Below are 22753 nucleotides of genomic sequence, written 5' to 3' on the forward strand. Positions count from 1 at the left end.
TGAAATATCCTTTACCCATATATGAGTAAACCGACTTCACCCATATATGGGTACTTGAATGGGTACTTGAATGGGAGAAATTTATCGGTAATATTCACCCAAATTTGGGTATTTTTTTCGTCGTTTTGTTTTGATAGGATTTTCAATTATTTATATGATAATAAATAACATTGAAATTTAATTGAAAACAAGCAAAGAAGCAAATTTATTAAAACAAAATATAAAATAAATGGAATGAATTATTGGCAGTGGCTGGTTTCCTACCCACCGCTGCCAGCATCCAGGCGCTATCGTGTATGCGCAAATAGCCAGCATGAGTTAACTCCCAGAAATGTGTATGGCGAAAGACATCTAACGCGGATTTTCTCGAAAGTAGGAACTTTTTCGAGAAAACTATTTGGTACCAGTTAAGCAGGAAGGTGTCCGCTACTACGCCTACCAAATACTTTTTCGATTAAAGTGTTTAATTTCGAGAAATTCAACCTTAGATGCCTTTCGCCATACTGATTTCAGAAAGTTAACTCCTAGTGTGCCGCTGTAATCTCGCTCAAAGTAGGCAATTCATTGAGCATAATATAATTTAGAATACATTAATAACTAGTGTCGTGCTGGTACCAGCAGCTGCACCATGTGGTGATGAAGAAACGGACTGCTATTGGCGAGCGTCGGAAAGGAATCGGGATATCAAATTCTCCCAGCAACTCAAGATATTGCGACCATATTCTCAGATCCAGCATGATCCGTTAGACTCGAAGCGCCGTGTCGAACACCTGAGAATTATTTACAAAATTATCTTCCATTGTTATTGTTCAATATAATGATATACCTTACCTGACAGGTGCGCGTGATCCGGCAATATTCGATCGTAAACTAGCAGTCCAGCCAACAGTAATCCATTCATATATAGGGCATTTTGTCCAATGCCGGCATCGAGCGCGTTGTAACGGAACATCAAGTGTACTTGAATATCAAAAGGTGCCACAGTGTATGGGAACAGTTATTTCCCGGAACGTAGAATCAACTGTTACGACGTATACCCAACTGTTGCGAGGAGAAAAAAGGTCACTTTGGAAATGGATGAGAATAAAATTTAAACTTACTAAATAGGAGGAGAAAATTATTTTTGAGCTTTTTAGTGGAATGTCTTCACTTGTCATAAGACGAGTTCGTACTATCCCATTTAATTCCACCACTTGATTGTAACTTGACAGATACGTATTAGGGTCTCGCCGACATTTCTCACCAACACGTACGCACAGTTTGTGGTTGCAAATAATCCCATTTGATTTTGCCGTGACAGCTGCTCGTGGTTGCAAACAAACTGAGTAAAAGTGTGCGTGAAGTGTGCGTGTACGTACACGCTCGAAGAAAGCCTAATTGGAACTGAAGTCGGGTCAAGTACAGAGACACTGAAGACGGCCTTACTGTTGAGGTCGAAATACGTATCTGTCAACTTACAATCAAGTGGTGGAAATAAGTGGAATGGTACGAACCCGTCTTATGACAAGTAAATAGGAGGAATTCAGCTGCCTCTGGTTTGGCCATCGCATTTCATTGTGCTGTAATTCCGGAACCTTCGAAAACAGCAGTTCCTGGTAGGCTGCTGGATGTTGAACGAGCGGCACTGGTCTACCTGTCAACTTCCGGCTGTGGAAAATCAGTTGTACATCAGTCAAATCTACAATGTTCACTTGGCCTTGCATTTTCACATACAAGGGGCGAGTGGAACAACATTTCAGAGCGAGTCAATTGAACTGTTTTTAGATTGTTGTCTAGTGAAAAATAACCCAGGAAACAATTTGTGAGATGTTAGACTCCAGTTAGGTATGCTACCTTTCCAAAACATAAATTTTTTATGTTTTTATGCTGATACTGTTTCTTTATTTTATTTGCTCTTTCAGTTCTTCTCTTGACTGGACGACTGTACAACGACGTTTGCAGTAAAAAAAAACAAAAAACAAAAATACGGAGTTCAACTTCGGAATAAAAGTCGCGTGTTCACACGGTTATTGTGGTCATTCTGCGTTCTCTTAGCAGGAATATTTCCCGTAAAATCGTGTGTCTGTGTTGATCGGCTGATCCGGAGCTGAGATATGCGGTGTACCATGATACTACTTCCTTCGTCCGAGTGCGTTGCTGTGGAGAAGTTAAATATTCAGTGACAAGAAGATTCGCGCCGTGACCAGTTCCCTTCCGCCACAGTACCATTGGTGTTTGGTGCTGTGCAAATTGTTGGTTTTCGATTCCGGCTCTCCCGTGTTTTCAAGCGCTATCGAAAAGGTTAATGACTGTTATTGATTGGTTCTAGAATATCATAATCAAATCGTTTTCTTTTTTGTTCATTTGCAGTTCCCACCAACGGCTAAGCAAGTTCATCAAGATCAATAACGAAAATGAATATGCGATGCGCAAAACGGTATAGGTGTATACCGGTAAATAGGTCGAGAGGTAGAAAGATAAATGTGTTAAATAAATGTTATGTATGCATTCTAGGATGACCGATCTGGAAACTGTCTGAACCATCAGATTCTAACACGAGCTAAATTACTTAAAAGGAACCTCCCAAGCCGATTGAGACATACGTTGTTCAAGCAGCTCCGTTGGCGTTGATAATGTGCTCGTAGTTACAGGAGCGAAAGTATCTCGACGAACAGCGTCAATACATCGGAGAGGAAAACGCTTGCTACCGGTTCCCGCATCGACCAAGGTTCAGCTGGGTAGTAGTTTTGACTAAAAGTTAACTGATGAACTGGCTGGATGGACGGACAAGTGACAGAGGAGTGTCAAAAGCGGGTGGCGAGGAAGTCGGCACCATTGGTTTCATCGCACTTCCAGTCCCTGGGCCCATTCTATGGGCTGCCGAATAAGATAAGGGATTTGCTGAGGATGTTCCGTGGTATAACGGAGATGTATGGTGAGTTATGTTTTTGTTATGGCTGAGAATTATTATTATTTATTCGTACAAAGGCCGGAGTGGCATCTGCAGTTCTTCTTAAAAGTCGTCCTTAAATCCATTCTACTCCTTAAATCCCGGAGGAATTCACTAAATATCCCTTTTGCTGGACTCTCTTCCGACATACGCACTACATGCCTAGCTCACTGTAATGTGCCATATTTTATTAGCAGGAATTCCTCCGGGAATTCCACCAGGATTTCCGCCGGGAATTTCACCAGGATTTCCGCCGGGAATTCCACCAGGATTTTCTCCGGGAATTTCACAGGATTTCCTCCGGGAATTCCTCCGAGAATTCCACCAGGAATTCCTCCGGGAATTCCACCAGGAATTCCTACGGAAATTCAACCAGGAATTCCTACGGGAATTCCACCAAGAATTCCTACGGGAATTCCACCAGGAATTCCTCCGGGAAATCCATCAGAAATTCCTCCGGGAATTCCACCAGGAATTCCTTCGGGAATTCCTCCAAGAATCCCTTCGTGAACTCCTTCCGAAGGAATTCCTGGAGGAACTTCCAAAGAAACTCCTAGAGGAACTTCCGAAGGAATTCCTGGAGGAATTTTCGGGGGAATTCCTGGAGGAACTTCCGAAGAAATTCCTGGAGGAACTCCCGAAGGAATTCCTGGAGAAACTTCCGAAGAATTTCCTGGAGGAACTTTCGAAGGAATTCCTGGAGGAACTTCCAAAGAAACTCCTAGAGGAACTTTCGAAGGAATTCCTGGAGGAATTTTTGGGGGAATTCCTGGAGGAACTTCCGAAGAAATTCCTGGAGGAACTCCCGAAGGAATTCCTGGAGAAACTTCCGAAGAATTTCCTGGAGGAACTTCCGAAAGAATTCCTAAGGGAACTTCCGAAGGAATTCCTGGAGGAACTTCCAAAGAAACTCCTAGAGGAACTTTCGAAGGAATTCCTGGAGGAATTTTTGGGGGAATTCCTGGAGGAACTTCCTCCAGTAATTCCTCTGTGAATTCCTCCAGGAATTTCTCCGTAAATGCCTCCAGAAATTCCTCCGTGAATTCCTCCAGGAATTCCGCCGTGAATTCCTCTGTGAATTCCTCCAGGAATTCCTCCAGGAGGAACTTCCGAAGGAATTCGTGAAAGAACTTCAGAAGGAATTCCTGGAAGAACTTCCGAAGAAATTTCTGGAGGAACTCCCGAAGAAATTCCTGGAGAAACTTCCGAAGGAATTCCTGGAGGAACTTCCGAAAGAATTACTGAAGAAACTTCCGAAGGAATTCCTGGAGGAACTTCCGAAAGAATTCCTGGGGGAACTTCCGAAGGAATTCCTGGAGGAACTTCCAAAGAAACTCCTAGAGGAACTTCCGAAGGAATTCCTGGAGGAATTTTCGGGGGAATTCCTGGAGGAACTTCCTCCAGTAATTCCTCTGTGAATTCCTCCAGGAATTCCTCCGTAAATTCCTCCAGAAATTCCTCTGTGAATTCCTCCAGGAATTCCGCCGTGAATTCCTCTAAGAATTCCTCCAGAAATTCCTCCAGGAGGAACTTCCGAAGGAATTCGTGAAAGAACTTCAGAAGGAATTCCTGGAAGAACTTCCGAAGAAATTTCTGGAGGAACTCCCGAAGAAATTCCTGGAGAAACTTCCGAAGGAATTCCTGGAGGAACTTCCGAAAGAATTACTGAAGAAACTTCCGAAGGAATTCCTGGAGAAACTTCCGAAGGAATTCCTGGAGGAACTTCCGAAGGATTTCCTGAGGAACTTCCGAAGAAATTCCTGGAGGAACTTTCGGAAGAATTAGTGGAAGAACTTTCGGAAGAATTAGTGGAAGAACTTTCAAAGAAACTCCTAGAGGAATTTCTGAATGAATTCCTGGAGGAACTTTCGAAAGAATTCCTGGAGGAACTTTCGGAGGAATTCCTGTAGGAACTTCCGAAGAAATTCCTGGAGGAACTCCCGAAGGAATTCCTGGAGAAACTTCCAAAGAGTTTCCTGGAGGAACTTCCGAAAGAATTCCTGGGGGAACTTCCGAAGGAATTCCTGGAGAATCTTCCGAAGAATTTCCTGGAGGAACTTCCGAAAGAATTCCTGGGGGAACTTCCGAAGGAATTCCTGGGGGAACTTCCGAAGGAATTCCTAGAGGAACTTTCAACGAAACTCCTAGAGGAACTTCCGAAGGAATTCCTGGAAGAATTTTCGGGGGAATTCCTGGAGGAACTTCCGAAGGAACTCCTGGAGGAACTTCCGAAGAAATTCCTGGAGGAACTCCCGAAGGAATTCCTGGAGAAACTTCCGAAGGAATTCCTGGAGGAACTTCCAAAGAGACTCCTAGAGGAACTTCCGAAGGAATTCCTGGAGGAATTTTCGGGAGAATTCCTTGAGGAACTTCCTCCAGTAATTCCTCTGTGAATTCCTTCAGGAATTCCTCCGTTAATTCCTCCAGAAATTCCTCCGTGAATTCCTCCAGGAATTCCGCCGTGAATTCCTCTATGAGGAATTTCCGAAGAAATTCCTGGAGGAACTCCCGAAGGAATTCCTGGAGAAACTTCCGAAAGAATTCCTGGAGGAACTTCCGAAGGAATTCCTGGAGGAACTTCCGAAGGAATTCCTGGAGGAACTTCCGAAGAAATTCCTGGAGGAACTTCCGAAGGAATTCCTGGAGAAACTTCCGTGAATTCCTCCAGGAATTCCGCCGTGAATTCCTCTATGAATTCCCGAAGGAATTCCTGGAGAAACTTCCGAAGAATTTCCTGGAGGAACTTCTGAAAGAATTCCTGGGGGAACTTCCGAAGGAATTCCTGGAGGAACTACCAAAGAAACTCCTAGAGGAACTTCCGAAGGAATTCCTGGAGGAATTTTCGGGGGAATTCCTGGAGGAACTTCCGAAGGAATTCCTGGAGGAACTTACGAAGGAATTCTTGGAGGAACTTCCGAAGGAATTCCTGGAGGAACTTCCAAAGAAATTTCCGGAGAAATTCCCGAAGGAGTTCTTGAAGAAATTCCCGAAGGAGTCAACTAACTATCCAGTCAGCCGTTTCCGTTGCCGTTCAGCTAATATTGTGTTTTGGGCTTAATTTCCGAAGAAATTCCCAAATTCCAGGAGGAAATCCAGAAGGAATTCCTTAGGAAGTTCCTCCAGGAATTTCTTCGGAAGCTTCTCCAGGAATTCATTTGGGAATTCCCCCGAAAGTTCCTCCAGGAATTCGTTTGGAAGTTCCTCCAGGAGTTTCTTTGGAAGTTCCTCTAGGAATTCCTTCGGAAGTTTCCCCAAGAATTCGTTCGGCAGTTGCTCCAGGAATTCGTTCGGCAGTTGCTCCAGGAATTTCAAGATGCTCTTCTGGAAGAAATCCCAGAGGGACTTCATGAACAAATACCAGAGGAACACCTGGAGGATTTTCTTGAACAACTCCCGAATGAAATCCTATAAGAGATTGCTGGAGGAATTCCTTGAGTATCTTTTAGAGGAACTTCTGAAGGAATTACCAAATGCGTTTATGGAAAAATTCTCAGAGGAATTCCCAGATAGTTTTCTGTTAGAATTCCCAGATAGTTTCCTGGTACAGTACCTAGAAGATTTCCGGCAGAACTTGTGGAGGAATTTCCAGTAGTTTCTTGAAGGAATTTCTGGAAGAATTTTCAGCGAATCTCTAGGAGGAGCTCCTGCAGGATTTTTTTTGAAGAGCTCCTGAAGAAATTCCTAGAGGAGCTCCTGGAGGAATCTCCCGAAAGTAATTCTCAGATAAAATCCTGGAGGAATTCCCAGGAAACTGCTGAAGGAATTTCCAGATTAATTTCTGGATACATTTCTAGAAGAGCTCCTGGAGGAATTTGCCAATCAGTTTCTGGAGTAATTCCTAGAGGAACTCCTGAAAGAACAGTAAAAAAATACGTCAAATGTACGAATTCTCAAAGTAACATTTGATGTTACAGCTGGAGGAATTTCTTGATGAACTTCTCAAGGGAATCCGAGATATACTCATGGAGAAATTCGCTGAGCAACTTTTGGTGAAATTTTCAGAGCAACTGGTGGAATTTATAGATGTATTCCCAAATAAATTTGTAGACGAACTTTTGAATGAATTACTGGGGAAAATCGATTCACTGGTGGAACATCTTGAGGAATTCCAACATGCTGTTCTTTTCGAAATCCCAGAGAAACTCCCGGAGGAATTAATTGATAGATTTACGGTAGAATGCTCAGAGGAATTACTTTCAGATTAATTCCTGGAAGAAAATTCTAAAGGACTTTCCAAAGGAACTCCAGGAGGAAACCCAACAGCACTCCCGAGGAGGAGTTTACAAATGAAATCGTGAAGACATTACCAAAATAATTCCCTTATGTAATTACAAAAGCTTCTCTACAGGAAGAATTTCCTGAAAATTTCTTTGTGTAATTTATTGATTTAAATTGAAGAATAAATTCCATTTAGATTGAGAGTCAAAATTTCAATGAAATAAGTCTGATATGATTTTAAATGATGTTTTCATTATTATTTTTATCTTAGAATTAATTTCGATGGCATCATAAAGCACCGGAGTTAAAACACTACTCCAAGCAACCAGCTTACTCGTTCACGGCCTGTCCGACCTTGATCTTCTTGGTACCACACACCTTCTTCATACGGTTCTCGCGTCATCTCCTCGAACATTCCATGGCGACCCAATCAGTGCTAGAGTTCATTTTGGCAATGTCCAGGGGGTCGTAAATCAGCCTTAAACCAGTCGACTTGCCACCGACTTTATCAAGTGATTTGCAGAGGAATCACCTAGGAACTCTTGCTTAAAATTTACGATCAATTCTCATATAGAAATTATAGAATCATCCCTGCAGGAAGATCCGATGTAGTCCCTGGAGAATCCACGGAAGGTTACCTGGGGGAATAGAGGAATAAATTCAATTTAGATTAAGTGTGAATTTAGAATCAAACTTTCAGAGAAATAAGCTGAAGTCTAATATGATTCAAATTGCTATTTTTTATTATTATACCATGAAGTTATATCTCCATTTAATTCGAAGGAATTAAAAGTTCACCGTACTGAAAAGCCAACTCTAAACAATCCGCTTACTTCTTCACAGCCACTCCAACCTTGGCCTTCTTGGTACCGCGCATCTTCATACGGTTCCTGCTTTCCTTGCGCTTGGGTTCGAACTTCTTGGCATGTCGTAGATCAGCACAAAGCTGGTCGACTTGCCACCGCCAAAGTTGGTTCGGAGTCAGAACACGAATACTAAATCGGAGATGGTTTTGTACATGACGGCCAACCACGGATTTCCTCCTTCGGGACCCAAGCCAGACCCGGACGCAAGACGTCGCAGATCATCTTTTCACGGCTAAGCAGATGGTTGGTAATGTACCTGCAGATACGGATCGTTGCGGTCGACATTTTGGTGCATCTCCTTTAATAGATTAGGTACGAACCGTCTTCGCGAATGCACTATAGCAAAACATTATAATTAAACAGCATACTATGAATTATTTGCACATGAAATACACGAATTTAAAATAAATTACACTATTCTTAAATTAGTTCATTTGCATCTAGCTGTCATTCGGAGCAAAAGTGTACTTATGTATTGGTTGTTTTTATTTCGCGCCAATACATGCACTTTTTGCTCGTATGACAGCTAGATGTAAATAAACCAGCATGAAATCCCACCCGAAACTACCCCAACAACTGCCTAACCGGCCAAAGCGAAACATATCTAACGTTAATGTAACATGAGTGTAACAGGTTAGATGAAATTATGCACCAAGCATAAACATACCTAACAAAAGTGTGTCATTCTAGCGTAACTTTAGCCTCACTTTACCCTAACTGTTAGTGAGAATGTTAGTGTAACTATCTAACAGGATAGATGCACATTATGCTAAAGTTAGAGTAACCTTCCTTGCTGGGAACTTCGACATGTATATCATTAGGATCTCAATCTGGTGCAGTTTTTTTTATCGTTGGTTTCGTTGCTAAAAAATATTGTACAGTTTATTACCGCATGCGTAGTTTACACTCTGAAAATTATCCCTCGCGAAAATAGTGCAATGGCTGTAATCATGTAATATTATTCTGTTTGCAGTTAAAACAATTTATTTATTCTCCAATAGGTCACAGTTTTTGTCTTATGTTTTGTCGTTTTCAAACTTTGCATCAGATCCACAGATTTTCAGATAAATGAAGTGCTTAACACATTATTATTTATTTATTCAGACCTGGGTGCTGCGGATAGAGCCGCTTTTCTGCTCTCAAGCGAGTAGAGGGATATTTTGAAATCAATCCCATAAGCAAAATTATTTTGCAGTTACTTGGCTGTCAAACATTTCCCGCTCTTCGAATTTCTCTTTCCATGCTGCATGAAGGCGCACTAATGCGCGAGACTCTACATGACTTTACGATGGTTTACATACATTCCTGCTCCAATCAGCTGTTGCATCTCGTGAAATTTCGTACCGAGTGCTTTTTAAATGCATTCCTACTAATTTTCAACTCGAAATATAATGTGATAATATTTGTTACAAAGAATACAAAATTCAATCTAAGTTTATTTTTATTTTTTTCCCAACTAATAACAATACTTCTCAATATAGGATCTGAAACGAACATAACCACAATCTTCAATGTTTGGCTCCGGCACAATAGAAAAGTTTGGCTTCAGTTTGACAACCAAATCGATTCTATTCGCACCACCCAGATTCAGACTAAGGCCGAAGTGGCCTGTGCAGTATACAAGAGTCTTCTCCATTCGGCTCGGTCCATGGCTACACGTCGCCAACCACGCAGTCTACGGAGGGTCCGCAAGTCATCCTCCACCTCATCGATCCACCTTGCCCGCTGCACAGCTCGTTGTCGAGAACTATTTTCACCGAGTTACTGTCCGACATTCTGGCTACGTGCCCGGCCCACCGCAGTCGTCCGATTTTCGCGGTGTGAACGATGGATGGTTCTCCCAGCAGCTCATGCAACTCGTGGTTCATTCGCCTCCTCCACGTACCGTCCGCCATCTGCACCCCACCATAGATGGTACGCAGCACTTTCCGTCGCGTCCAAGTGCGCGTTGGTCCTCCACGAGCATCGTCCAGGTCTCGTGTTCGTAGAGGACTACCGGTCTATCGATTGCTCTTCCAAGTCAACTACGCTTGATTCAAAACAAATAGCAACCAATCATACCCGTGTTGGTTCCTAGAGCCCACGCGTACGATTCTTCTTCAGCCATGCGCAAACCAGATGTTCCACATTCTCCAAATTCTTCCGGAAGTCGGATCGATTGCTCTACCATTGCTCTGATACCGAGCCTGATACAAAACAGACAGCTATGCCGAAACCAGTTCAATGGCAATACAATAGCTTTCTTTTAAGTACAAATGAGTTTAAATCGGCTTACAAACGGCTCAAATATTGATCCCAAGTAACATTTTGGTTTTATAATGGTCATGAAAACCGCAATTCGCTCTCCAAGACTTCCATAAAACCTGCATAAAACTTAAATGTTACTAGGGATATGCCAATATTTTTTAGTTTTCTAAAATATGCCTTGTGTGCGTTTTTAACAGGAATCTGTAAAACCATTTGCGGGACTGCAGAAAAAAATCGATGAGTCCAATGTCAATACTATAGCATTCGTTTAAAGATAAATTCATTCAAATCGGTACAGACGGCTGAGATCTTGATGTGACATTCTTTTGTTAGTTTTCTAAAATTATTTCCCAATTTCGTATTTCAAAGATATTTTGCAACAAAGATTATGTGTTTCATTGCCCAATTCCCTATGTTGCAATGTATTCAGATATTCTTAAACCACAATGCACAGCGTTTCGAAACGGCTTTCTGCTAAAGTTACTGTTTTCATAAAAATTTTATTACAAACTTCAAACTGCGCATGCTCATTTAAATTTCTTCCAAATTAACTAAAAATTTAGGAAGATTATTCAAATGGCAAATACAATCTTTTAAGCATTGAGGAACAAAAAAGTAAAAATTTGAATCGCTCTCACATTTATAATATGTGCTCAGTTTTTGGGGCTGAGTTGATTGGTATATATGAATTTGGTCTCCGAGCCTCAGATAAAAAGTCGATTTTCCAAGTGATCCTTGCAATATGGTATATGGCCGGGGTTCAGCCAAATCGCACCAAGCGCCTACAACAAAATTGTCATTTTTCTGCCAAGCTTTCATTTAGCGGATTTAATTAATCACTAATCATATCGAATATCACTCAACCCCATAACTGAGGATAGCCTACAACAAATGTACGTATGAATTTATATGAAATAAGTTCCGTTTTTCTTTTACGAACAAAATATCACAAGTCAGTCAAATGCCGCTTGGTGCGTTTTGGCTGAACCCCGATCATACCATATTGTAAGCAAGCATTCATCTATGGGAGCATCCATAAATTACGTAACGCTTAGAGGAGAGGGAAGGTTGACTGAAGTATGACGATTCATATAAAACATTCAGATGCTCCATACAAAAAAGTGTGACATGGGGGGTTGAAAATGGCCGAATTTCGCGTTACGTAATTATTGGATCTTTCCTATTTGTTTGAATTAAATTTTCACTTAATTTGGCAGTCTGATATGTTGGCGAGCACATACAGAATAACAAGAACCGAAAAAGTCATAGCCCAGGTTCATTGTAGTACATTCAACGTCACATCATGCGCTAAAAAAAGGGAAAATTAGTAAAATGAAATTCTATATCTTTTGCTGTCTGTTTAGTTGGAAATACATACAGAATAATTAGAGCCACAATCCTAATATCAACCTAGCTAACCAACACAGCATAGTGGTAATGCTCTTCGGCTCTTGGAACTATGCCATCAGCGCGAAGCATTTTTAGTCCACAGGTGTTGGCGCAATGCGGTTCTTGATTTTCGGAAGGCCTAATTAATTGTAGCATCACCAACATTAACATTGAGCGTTCACTTGTTACTAAAAGATAACTTAAATATGATAGATGCATGCATGCACAACTAAGGCAAGACGGCCACCCCATTTTTATACATAAAAGTGCATCACCATTTCAAGTAGAATAGTATACCATAATGTAATATTCTAAGAGTGAAATTAGTAGTGATTTAATTTCATTGCAAATTTTCACATTTCATTGCAACTATTCTAATCTGAATCTGAACTAAAATAAAACAAACTCACAGGCGTCCCGAGCCGTCTTCTATTCACGTTTGATTTTTTTCCATTAAATGAAAATTCCATTTAATGATTATGTTGCTGCTAAGGATGGCGCCGTAAATGCAAAGTGGATTGATTCGTATATTAAATTACGCATTCATGCACCAAAACAATTGAAAAATAATTGAATCTCGTGATTCATTCTTGGTTCAAACCTGCAGAAAATAGAACTGAGCGGTATAACAGTTTCAAGCTTTTGAATCTCGACTGTTATAAAAAATGAATCTTGAGCCACTGCTGGGAAAAAGCATGATTCAGATTCATCTTGAAAATGACAACCCCTGAACAATTTGAATCACTGCTGACTTCGCTCTTATATTGTAAACCACGATCGTTTAATGAACACATGAAAACATATGTCGCAAGTGTGTTTGCTTGAAATCCGTTTTTTTATAACATTTAGACCCATCAATTCAAGGTTTCATAATCAAAAGATTTCCTATCAGATTTTTGTTTGTTTCAATAAATATAAGATACTAGTTTTTTGTGGACGCAGTAGCGCCCGTGGCAAGATTTTTTTCTGCATTAATAAAAAATCAAAATTTTCAACGTCTGTTGTCTGTGATTTTTTTCATGCTGTGTCTAGTTGTTTAAGGTTGTTACTGGTTTTGGTTTCTGCATCTGATAGTAAAAAAGAATTGAAGTGTAAAACATTTTATTTTTTTATTTTTTGTGAGTATTTCCCCGCGTGCTGTGTCTGGTTGGCTAGTCACCGGACAGACAAACAGGGCTATTATATATATTATTATTACTAGTTTATTTGTGGACGCAGTAGCGCCCGTGGCAAGTGTTTTTTTTTTCAATGTTAATTAATAATTTCATTAATAAAAAAAATCAGAATTTTCAACGTCTGTTGTCTGTGATTTTTTTCATCAAATGCTGTGTCTGGTTGTCTAAGGTTGTCACTGATTTTGTTTTCTGCATCTGATTGTAAAAAAGAATTGAAGTGTCAAATATTTTATTTTTGTGAGAATTTCCCCGCGTGCTGCGTCTGGTTGGCTACACTGAACAAAAAGTCTCCACCTTTTTTGAATGAAACGTCATTCAGTCTTTTACGAAACAAACGATTCCTTTAATTGAATGACAAAACCGATCGAATGATTTTATAATCAAGCGGAAGTTATTTTTGTTCACTTAAAAATGAAATGTTTTTGTTTCTCGTCATTATTTCATTCACATTCGAAAAGGTGAAAACTACGTATAATTGTCATCAAAAACCGGAATGATTTTTTCCGTCATTGCCCCAATAAGAAAATCATTCTATTTTAGAATTGTTTTCGTTTAACTGTCACCTCAGCTATGCCTTGAAAATTTGATTAGAAAAACCATAAAAGTGAATGGCGACTCGTGCCGTGTGTTTTGAAAAACTATTTCATTCGCATTGTGTCGAAGTTATTCCGTTTAAACTCTAGTGTTTAGTGTATTTCAAGTGTTAATATGACATCCGTTTATCCATTGCGGATTTTCGATGAGAAATTCAACTATATCTACAAAATCTGCTTGCAGACCAGCTTACCGCCGGACGTTGCTTTCACATTATGTGGTAAGAGTTTTCTTGTTTATTGAAATATAAGTATAATGGATATTAATTTTTATTATAGATAAAAATTTCCCGGCCGAGAGTTTTGGTACGCTTACTGTATCAGAGTGGGAAGCAGTGTTAGCTGGTACCGTGTTGAGTGGGACTGGACAGGAGGTGTTTCGACGAATTTCTCAATGGAAAACTGCTCAGGTACTTATAAGCTCACTTTTTCAGCATTGTTTATAAAGAATAAATTTTCTTGGTTTTTCAATAATATAGGCAATTGGTCCGAATGAGAGCTGCATTCCACCGTTGGAACCGAGTATGTACATGTTTCAGCTTGAACCCTCAGACATACAGCCAGATGCGCAGCAATTCTCCGGTACCATGAATACCCCGTGCATCGAATCCAATGATGCGGATCCGAGAAAACTGTCCGAGAAGACTGGCGGTGATAATTGCCCCACAGGTGGGGCGACAAGTGGGATGATGTGTAAGGTTGAACCACTCGGTTCCGATACCGACAGAAATTGTAGAAGTGTGACAGTTAGCAACACTGTTCAAAAATATGAAATTTGTTACAACATGATGGAAGCTGATTTCGAAAAGCAAATTGACGAACAGAATTCAAACGATTTCGCGAGTACAGCTACGAATGTGCAACAGGAAGCTTATTCCGAGAAGCAAATTGACGAACTCGATTCAGACGGCCTCGTGAGCGACGGCACGGATGATAAACAGGATAGTGGTGAGATAGGCAAGCTAGCGGTAAACATAAGTGGTGTAACCAAGCTATCGGATGTGTCCAATAACATGGGAATTTCAGCTGCTGGTGCAATAAGCCCGCTATTATATGAGCAACAAGATGCATCGGCCGTTGGGGTAAGTAGTAGCGTATTTACTTATTCTATATTTCTCAATTCGTCGACCTAAGTTGATTTCATATAACATTTAGGTAATCACCTTATGTACTAGAAAGACAAAAAATAGAAAATGTTACTTGAAATTAATTAATAAATTATAATTATTTTTTATTTCAACAGGTTTCCTCAGGTGTTCTTAAGCCAACAATCGATCTCCAACCTCAGTTTGCCAACACTCCATTTTTTTCACCAGACGATCTGAGTCATCTACTGGCCAAATCGGATGTCGGACAAGCTATTATCCAGAACAGCTTGAAAGGACCGTTATCGAAGGATAGCAGAAGGAATTAGCTGGCATCATAGCGAATCACCATCTTTCCTGTCACTCTGCTGGGAATAACGTAGCATTATGTCGGCTACCGAAGGCGGTGCTTGAGAACTACGTGAATTGTGTGAAGCTGTGATTCCCAGCCGAGAACAATGATATGGTATAAAAATTGTGTATTGGTATCCATATATGAAAAATAACTATAATTATACTTCAGCTAATGTACTACATCCCGGCTACGCCTCCGGAGAGAAAGAATCCAGGAGGATCGATATATCAGGCTTATAAGCGTCTGAAAAGCGTGAAACGTGATCGAGAGCGAAGAGAACTTCAGCATACGGCAAAACTAGTTGCTAAAGAAAACAACGCTAACCCTCATGAAGCTGAACAGTCTGAAGCAAACAGGTGGCTTGCTCTCAATAATGCCCCTTGGGACACAGTGATGAAAATGTGGAAAATGACAGAAACATGTCGATTTGAAGATACAAAGACGCTGAGACGCGCACAAAAGCAGACAAGTCGCTCCAAAAACTTGGCATTGATTTCATCTTTGCCGTATTCAAACGAATGTTGCCTTAATTGACTCCCCCATCCCGGGCACAGATTCTTTCCGAAAGACACTCAATATAAGTTCCCCCGGGAAGTCAAGCACCAGAGACTGAGGGAAATCAGTCCAACATCTGTTGGTCTGTTATTTAAGCAGAGAAGATATTATGCATCCCAAGATAAACACTCAGATCGTGATCATCCCAATTAGCCTCCGTTGAATTGCGCTGGAGCGCGCTCATTTACTTTACACACGGCGGCTATTCAACTATGGCAACCCCATTCGGCGGCTTATTAAATTAAGCAGCACAGGCTCACACCCTGTGTAAATGCTTATGGGCGCGCTGCTGCGCAATCTTTGCTTGCGCGTTATCACCGCGAAGAGTTGAGCGTTTAAGAAGAGCGCGACAATATTATGGGTGATATTCTCAATACGGCCGTTCAGAATGGTTCAGCTGATGCAAATTATGGATCATTATTAGGTCTTATAATTTAAAAAAAAAACATTCTGACTACACGCGATAAACTATGAATATTATTATATCGGAGTTTTTAATTAGGATCGCGAATCAAATGAAAATACTGATAAGTATACGTTTGTAATTACTACCGACATTGTGTTTGTGATCAAAACCGACATTGTGTTTTATAGTTAAAACTCAAGTGAACTAAATACGTAACGGAATAATGTAGTGTTATTGAGAAAAAAAACCGTGAATTATAAAAATTGTCATTACAAATTGCGATTAATATCAATATATTGATCCAACATCACATCTTCAAGGGCTCCTCACAAGCTACACATGTCATTCAGGCACTTTAGAACATCAGTGGTAGCTTGTTCACACTTGAAATCTGCCTCGACCAAGTTGGCAGAACGCGCCCTTTCTGAACCAAAGGGCAAGGTAAATCAAATCAACTTTGGTTATCAAAACTATATCCTTAGAGCAAGCGCACCAATGCACTTCCAAAACAGCAACCTCGCAGCATTGTCATTTTAGCTTAGTCACCCTTTTTCGCACCGGTCACTATTTTGGGTTATTATTTTGGTTGCTGTATTCCGCACCGGTGATGTTTGACGTTTGGAGATGTTTAAAATAGCAACGCTGCTATCGCGTTACCAAATTTGGTCACCCGTCAGTTGCGCTGCTGTTTTAGCAGCGCATTTAGTGCATTGGTGCGCTTGCTCTTACCAACCCAGAAACTGCTATTAGTATTGGCGCTTTGATGTTGCATGAAGAAGAAGAGAAGATGATAATCGAAAAAATCTCCACGAGAAAGCATACGAAGAAGTTTTAAACTCTTCCCAAAATTCTAAAGCAATTTAATTAAAAACAGTAGCAGTACAGGGTTGGACTTTTCTTGTACTGTGTATTAAGTGTAATATTACAAAATAAAATTTCAAATGGAAATATTGTGTTTATTATACAGTAGAAGAAAAGTCCAACCCCGTACTGCTTACCGTTTTTAATTAAATTGCTTTTAGAATTTTTGGGAAGAGTTTTAAAAACTTCTTCGTATGCTTTCCCGTGGAGATTGTTTCGATTATCATCTTTCTGCTTCTTCTTCTTCATGCAACATCAAAGCGCCAATAGTAACTCACTGAATCGGGCAATGCAATTTAACCCTCTCTTGCGCTAAGGAATACTGAAAACAAACCTTCTAAGAATATGATGATTGGAAACTCCGTAAAACGACCGACCTTTCGAGTCCGTAAAACGACCTTCCTGGATATATAAAATGAAAAAAATTGGAATAAATATCTAAACACAAATTCAAATAAATAAACTTACCTGCTGCATATTTTCTACCATGCTGATGTCTATACACTTGGTGAATGATGTGAATCTGCAAGCAAACTCTAGTGTCATCCAGCAACAGGGTGGCCAGATCATTTTGGATAAATCGGTATATTGTATTACGAGAAAATCGGTAATTGTCGGTATACACGGTTAGATGATTTTACCCATTTGGAGCATCATTATACAGACAAAAAATTCCATGGTAACATTTAAATAAATATTCCGTGTATGGAGAAAAATCGAAAATTATTTTTAAAGAAATGTTATTAACGCATTTGCCCAAAAGTACACGCGGTGCTCCCCACAGGAAACGACGCACCGCGCTTTTAGCTGCCCGTTTACTCGATTCTTATGGGGAAATAACATTGCGGCGTTTCCTAGGGTGCGGTTGTTCCTTTCGAATGTGAAACGCCGCGTGGAATCTTGTGCAAATGCGCTTTTGGAAACATTACAACAGCCGCGCGGTGTATCGTATTGACAGCACCCTACAATAATATCTACAGTTATACAATGCCGCAACTCATTTAAATTAGTGCGCATGATAAAGCATCAATGTGTGCATGATGCGCACTACTAATGACATAATTCGAATTGTCGCGACTCCTGTCGCATCGCGAGTGCTCACTCGCGCGGTCCGGTTTGGTGGCGGCCCGACTATACTATTTTGTAGACTACGCCATGTTTTTAGGGCAAGCCAGAGTAAAGGGCCCCCACAATGATGAGCGCAGCGGCGCGTTTTGACAGTTAACCCATGTATTTTCTGTCAAAACCTGCCGCTGCGCTCACCATTGTGGATGGGCCATAATCGCGACGTGCGATGTGGCGTGACGCGACCAGTGCGATTTGACAGTTCATTGATAATAATTGGGTTGTTTAGGGGTAACGATGTTTTTACATATTCTAAATCTGCATAAAAAACTGAACCGAACTACAATTTTTCAGAACTTTTGGAGCCCCGGAACTATTTTTAATTTGCATTTTGAATTTATATGGGACTAAAAATTTGTTCTTATGCTGAATGGGCCAACTGTCATTGTATGAATGTTAGTATCATTCTATCGATTGAAATGGTTATTTATTTTGCGTTTAAAAATGTAAATAAAGGGTTTACAAATAAAATTAAAATATTTTGGAGACCAGAAAAATATGCTCTATTTGCTGAGCTGTATAAAACTCAATTTTTTTCTTCGCTAAACAACCCAGTTGTTATTCTTTTACGTGAGTCGCGTCGCATCGCTCGTCGCGTTTACTCTGGCTTGCCAAAAATATTTTAGTTAAGGCTCCATCAGACGTTGCAAGCAAATCACTCGTGCGAGCGAATGATTTCTGAGAGCACTCGCGATTGCAGTCACTCGTAGCCGCTTTTCACTTTTAGCAAATGTCAGATTTACTCTCATGCAAATATAAACAAAATGAAAAACTTGTTTTTCGGCCAGAAAATCTTATTCCATTCCTATTTTTGCAATGCAAGACTGCCACCCAATACCTTTTCACTTTTGCGAGCGAAAATTAGCTAATTCTGCAATAGCAAGCGCAATTGAGTTTCTGCGAGTTGCAAATTTTTAACGCTTAGCAGTCACACAATGCAGGCAAGCGTTTGCTTGTGAGTTGTCATTTGTTTGCATGCAATCACTTTCAGTGTAGTCAGACATGTAATTTTTTGACAGATGTCACTTTCTGCGAGCAAAATGCTCGTTGCGAGTGATTTGCTTGCAACGTCTGACGGAGCCTTTACAAGATAAATTATTGTCGCTTCGGTTCTCTTTGTTCTGCTGTCCGGAACATGTTGGGTACCAAGCTGTCAAATCGTATGGATTTTCCCTTCTTTGACATTTAGCTCCCCTATCCTCGCCGGAAAAGATGTTCAAGACAGGACAGCGACGATAGCGACAATCTTTATCTTGTAACTAAAACATCTTTCTTCGAAATATTTATCTTCACAAGGTCGATGATGGTCCAGGTTTCTAGAGGGCAACGCACCCACTGGGGACTCATACCGGTTCCTTCGATGCTGATGTAGTGCGCGAGGTATTCTGAGGATCAAGGTTCTCCGTTTCCAGTGTGTGTACTTTTATGCTCCTGAAGATCCTTCAGAATTTCTTTACCATACCTGATGATTTCAACTTACAACTCCTCCTCTTCTTTCGAAGGTGCATCTCAGCAATATTTCCTTCATCTTCCTTGCTCTTCGGATGGTCTACCTCATCGTCAGATTCAATGTTCTTGTAGGATTCGGAATATCTTCGGCGCCTTTCTGGGTATATATAAGGATACGGATGTGACGGAAAGTCATTCAACTCAATTTTTGGTTCTTCGCCTGGTGGGGGCTTTTCGCTCCCGGATAGTGACTCAGCACGATCGGTTCTTCATTGTTCATTCTCGAGCTCTTGGGAGGGTGTCTCAGAGCGGATACTCTTAACTAACACCTTCATCACGCTGCGGCTTCTTGAATGTGAACGCGATCCTGATGCTGACCGGTGCCCGCTGCCGTACTAATTGGGACGATGGAAATATGGCAAAACTGAATTTCACTCATTGCACTTGTACTGGTACAGTCCAACTCGGTTTCCTTGTTGAACCCGCTGGTTTCGACCCTGTTCAGGATGCCGGACTCGGACGACGGTCCAGGACCGCACCGCGTGTGCCATATCGCACCATTACTGTAAGTACATTTCCTCTGCATCGCCGAACGGATCGCCGCATTAGGTGCACCGGGCATAGGTCGGATAGAAATGATTGTCGCTGGCCTGCAGCACCTTACCGCTGATATATCGGTGGCAGTAGGCACACTTCACGCCGAACGATTTCTGAAAATTATTCTCTCAGTACGGAACTCCATCCTTGCCCATGTACTCGGCATCTAGCGTCACTCCGCAAGCGTTGCATTCGAAACACCAAATGTGCCATTACCGATCGAGTGCGTTTTCCTAACCTTCTTTCAACTGCTGGTGACATCCGGCGCACTCGTTCGGATCAACGTCCTTGCTATTCTGTTGCTTACGTATCGCTGGTATCGCTTCCTGACGATGCTGGAGAGTAGCGGCCTTGGCCGGGTTGGAAGTGATTTCTGCCTGATTATTTAATCTCGCGCACAAACTCCGGTTACGATTGAATAATACCAGAATAATATTACAATCCTCTGGACGGTGGGCAAAGTGGCGCGACTTTTTGATATTTGAATTGTAAATAAACATGCGACAGAGTTGCCAGAAGAAGTTGTTGAGCGATGTTCTCACCACTGTATAGTGTTGCCAAAACACGATTAATTTAAGGATCACCATCGTCTGGCTGGTGAATATTTTTCGAAAAACAGACGATGTTGATGTTTTGAAAAAATTGTAAGAAAATAACCGTTTCATAAAAACAGCTTATTTTATGCGCAATGTTAACTAAACCCAAGGACGTTTAAGGGAAAAATACGAAACATAGGTGTTTGGTCGGACGGGAAAGGTCTATTAGTGCATAGTGGTGTCCATACTGATTATTACCGGTTCAATGCAAAATTTCGCCAATCTCTTTTTCGATTTTTAAGCTTTATTGATTTTTTTTTCGATTCAAATTCATAACATTATTTTGAACTTCAGCCTTCCCATGAAACCTGCATCATTCTCGCTAGAAAAAGTAATAAATTGTTAGTTGAAATCTAGACGGGAAGATGGATAAAAACATGAGATATGTAGCGATACGATCTGGATACGATACGGTCGATATTATTGTTGCTTGATGAAAAATTACGGAAATTTGGTTCCCTCAATTGAGTTACCCAGGAGGACACTCAATTCAGAACGAATCTGCCTTGGAGATTTGCTGTCGTGCTTAGATTTTCGAGGAATAGCAGAAAGATTTCTTGACATTAGCTGTGTTCTGTGCACTTAATATACAGATTTTCACGAGGAATATATTAGAATAGCTTGCTCTGAGATTTCGCTCTAAGATAACCAAATTTCCTATTCAGTACTCATGCACCGTGCTCCATCCGCATACGACAACACGGACATCGTGAAGCGTGGACGGCTATCGTTCACTTTTATTCAGTTCACTTTTATTCAAATGATATTTAGAAATCCGAATAGTAAGTGCGAGACATTGTACAAAGCGCTCCCCAAAAATGTTTTTTCTTGCTTTTTAATTAGTGCTTCCTGCTGACAAATCCAAGGACAGCCATTTCATGTTAAAGTCAATGAACTTAACGTCAATAGGTCCTAAAAGTAAAAGACGTTTGTTGCTCTGGCCGAAAGTCATTAGCGTCAAGGAGGAATGCGCACTCGGGCTGTCACCTTAAATATAAAGTTCCCGGTTTGACAAAATATAGCCTTGTCGTCGTCAAGCGGTACCATCAGAAAGAAAAGGCCTGCGCAATGCGTAAACAAACCGCCTCCACATTACCTCCGCTTCCAACCGCCTTATCAATCCTAATCGACATTGATTCCATAAAAAAATTCTCGAGGAAAATGCAACAGTTGTGCCACCCTTGGTGACACCAGATTGGATCCGGCCACACACAGCGAGCGATCGCAGGATTGCCAATTGGTACGTTTTGTAAGGCCTGTGAAATGCACATCATACTATTGCGAGAATGCAGGTGTGCCACCAGAGCCTTGATTGACGTATTCTTGGTTGATATAATGGTGTCCGCGAAGCCTCTCCGGTGAATAGTTCTGAGTCTTGTGCTACTAAATTATTGCCGAGTTTCAAGAATTTGAGACCATGCTTGCGCTAAAACAGAACGGAGTTGAAACACTTTGATACCAAATTGATACTTTTCTCCTTATGGAAACGTTTGACATTTCACGTCGATATTGAGTTCTCCAAGCGCAGTGTTTCACACACTAACGTCACCGTGTAGGATATATAAAATAAAAGTGGGTGGTAATCTAGTTGCAGCAAAACTGTCACAAATACTTTAAGAGGAAGACTGCACACTTCGACAGGAATACAGCGGAATCACGCACATTTTCTATTGATCTGGAGAACTCAATAGCGGATGGAAAGAGATGGCAACCTGAATAAAAATATCATAGAAAAACAATACATTGTATTGTAACAATACCATATAAAACAATAAATTGGCTATAAAATATATTGTAGATGCAATCATAGAAACACATTAGAATGTACACACTTAATCTGATTCGCCGGGTTCGGTAAATGAATTACCGATTTCTCAACAGCTGAGCTCTCGGTAGTCGCCTCAGTAAATGAGTTCAACTAATTACCGAGTTCTATACAATACAAAACAAAAAAACTACTGAGGATTCGGTAGAAAAATACCGAATAATCTGTAAATAGATAGCGGACTTCTGTAAAAATACAACTGATAAAACTGTATTAAATCTTTGAATACAGATAAAACATTATCAAAAAGTAAAACAGCTTAATACAGTTTTCGAACTTTTATTAACAATAACATTAGAAACACAAAAGCGCCTTTTAATTTTTTCGTTCGACTTTGAGATCGATATCGAATATGTCGTTTGGTTGTCCATTTTCATTTGATGACATGGTTATTACGAAGGTAATATCTGAAAATTGAGATCATTTGTGAAAATTCACATCAAACCAATAAAATGTATTACTGATTATGGTTTTTGCACTTA

General features: G+C 40.6%; 1 protein-coding gene, 1 long non-coding RNA gene and 2 pseudogenes across 4 annotated transcripts; 1 reads left to right on the top strand and 3 right to left on the bottom strand.

Moving 5' to 3' along the window:
* Window positions 1–480: 480 nt before the first annotated feature.
* LOC134202841 (uncharacterized) lies at window positions 481–17207 on the bottom strand. 3 transcript variants are annotated; one of them, XR_009977358.1, is made up of 4 exons: window positions 17148–17207; window positions 17014–17081; window positions 832–1065; window positions 481–770 (listed from the first exon to the last, which is right to left on the bottom strand). It is a non-coding gene; the product is annotated as an uncharacterized LOC134202841 (long non-coding RNA). The 3 variants fall into 3 exon arrangements; XR_009977356.1 differs by having other exon boundaries at window positions 832–1041; window positions 17148–17206; XR_009977357.1 differs by lacking the exons at window positions 17014–17081; window positions 17148–17207 and adding an exon at window positions 1101–1315 and having other exon boundaries at window positions 832–1041.
* LOC134202840 (small ribosomal subunit protein eS24-like) lies at window positions 7977–8804 on the bottom strand (annotated as a pseudogene).
* LOC134202842 (uncharacterized) lies at window positions 13364–15004 on the top strand. The gene is made up of 4 exons (XM_062677827.1): window positions 13364–13638; window positions 13697–13827; window positions 13897–14499; window positions 14661–15004. The coding sequence occupies exons 1-4, from the start codon at window positions 13533–13535 to the stop codon at window positions 14829–14831; spliced, it is 1011 nt and encodes a 336-aa protein (XP_062533811.1). The 5' UTR covers window positions 13364–13532; the 3' UTR covers window positions 14832–15004.
* Window positions 17208–19020: 1813 nt separating the features above from the next.
* On the bottom strand, window positions 19021–20437 carry LOC134202843 (actin-binding LIM protein 2-like; annotated as a pseudogene).
* Window positions 20438–22753: the final 2316 nt, after the last annotated feature.

Source organism: Armigeres subalbatus, unplaced genomic scaffold, assembly GCF_024139115.2.
Source record: "Armigeres subalbatus isolate Guangzhou_Male unplaced genomic scaffold, GZ_Asu_2 Contig1460, whole genome shotgun sequence".
NCBI lineage: Eukaryota > Metazoa > Arthropoda > Insecta > Diptera > Culicidae > Armigeres > Armigeres subalbatus.

What these genes read in the sequence shown, in the direction of transcription:
- LOC134202842 (XM_062677827.1), top strand. Translation starts at nt 13,533, where the DNA reads ATGACATCCGTTTATCCATTGCGGATTTTCGATGAGAAATTCAACTAT. An exon ending in CTCAATGGAAAACTGCTCAG is followed by an intron (nt 13,828 to 13,896) that starts GTACTTATAAGC and finishes TCAATAATATAG; the next exon opens with GCAATTGGTCCGAATGAGAG. An exon ending in AAGATGCATCGGCCGTTGGG is followed by an intron (nt 14,500 to 14,660) that starts GTAAGTAGTAGC and finishes TTATTTCAACAG; the next exon opens with GTTTCCTCAGGTGTTCTTAA.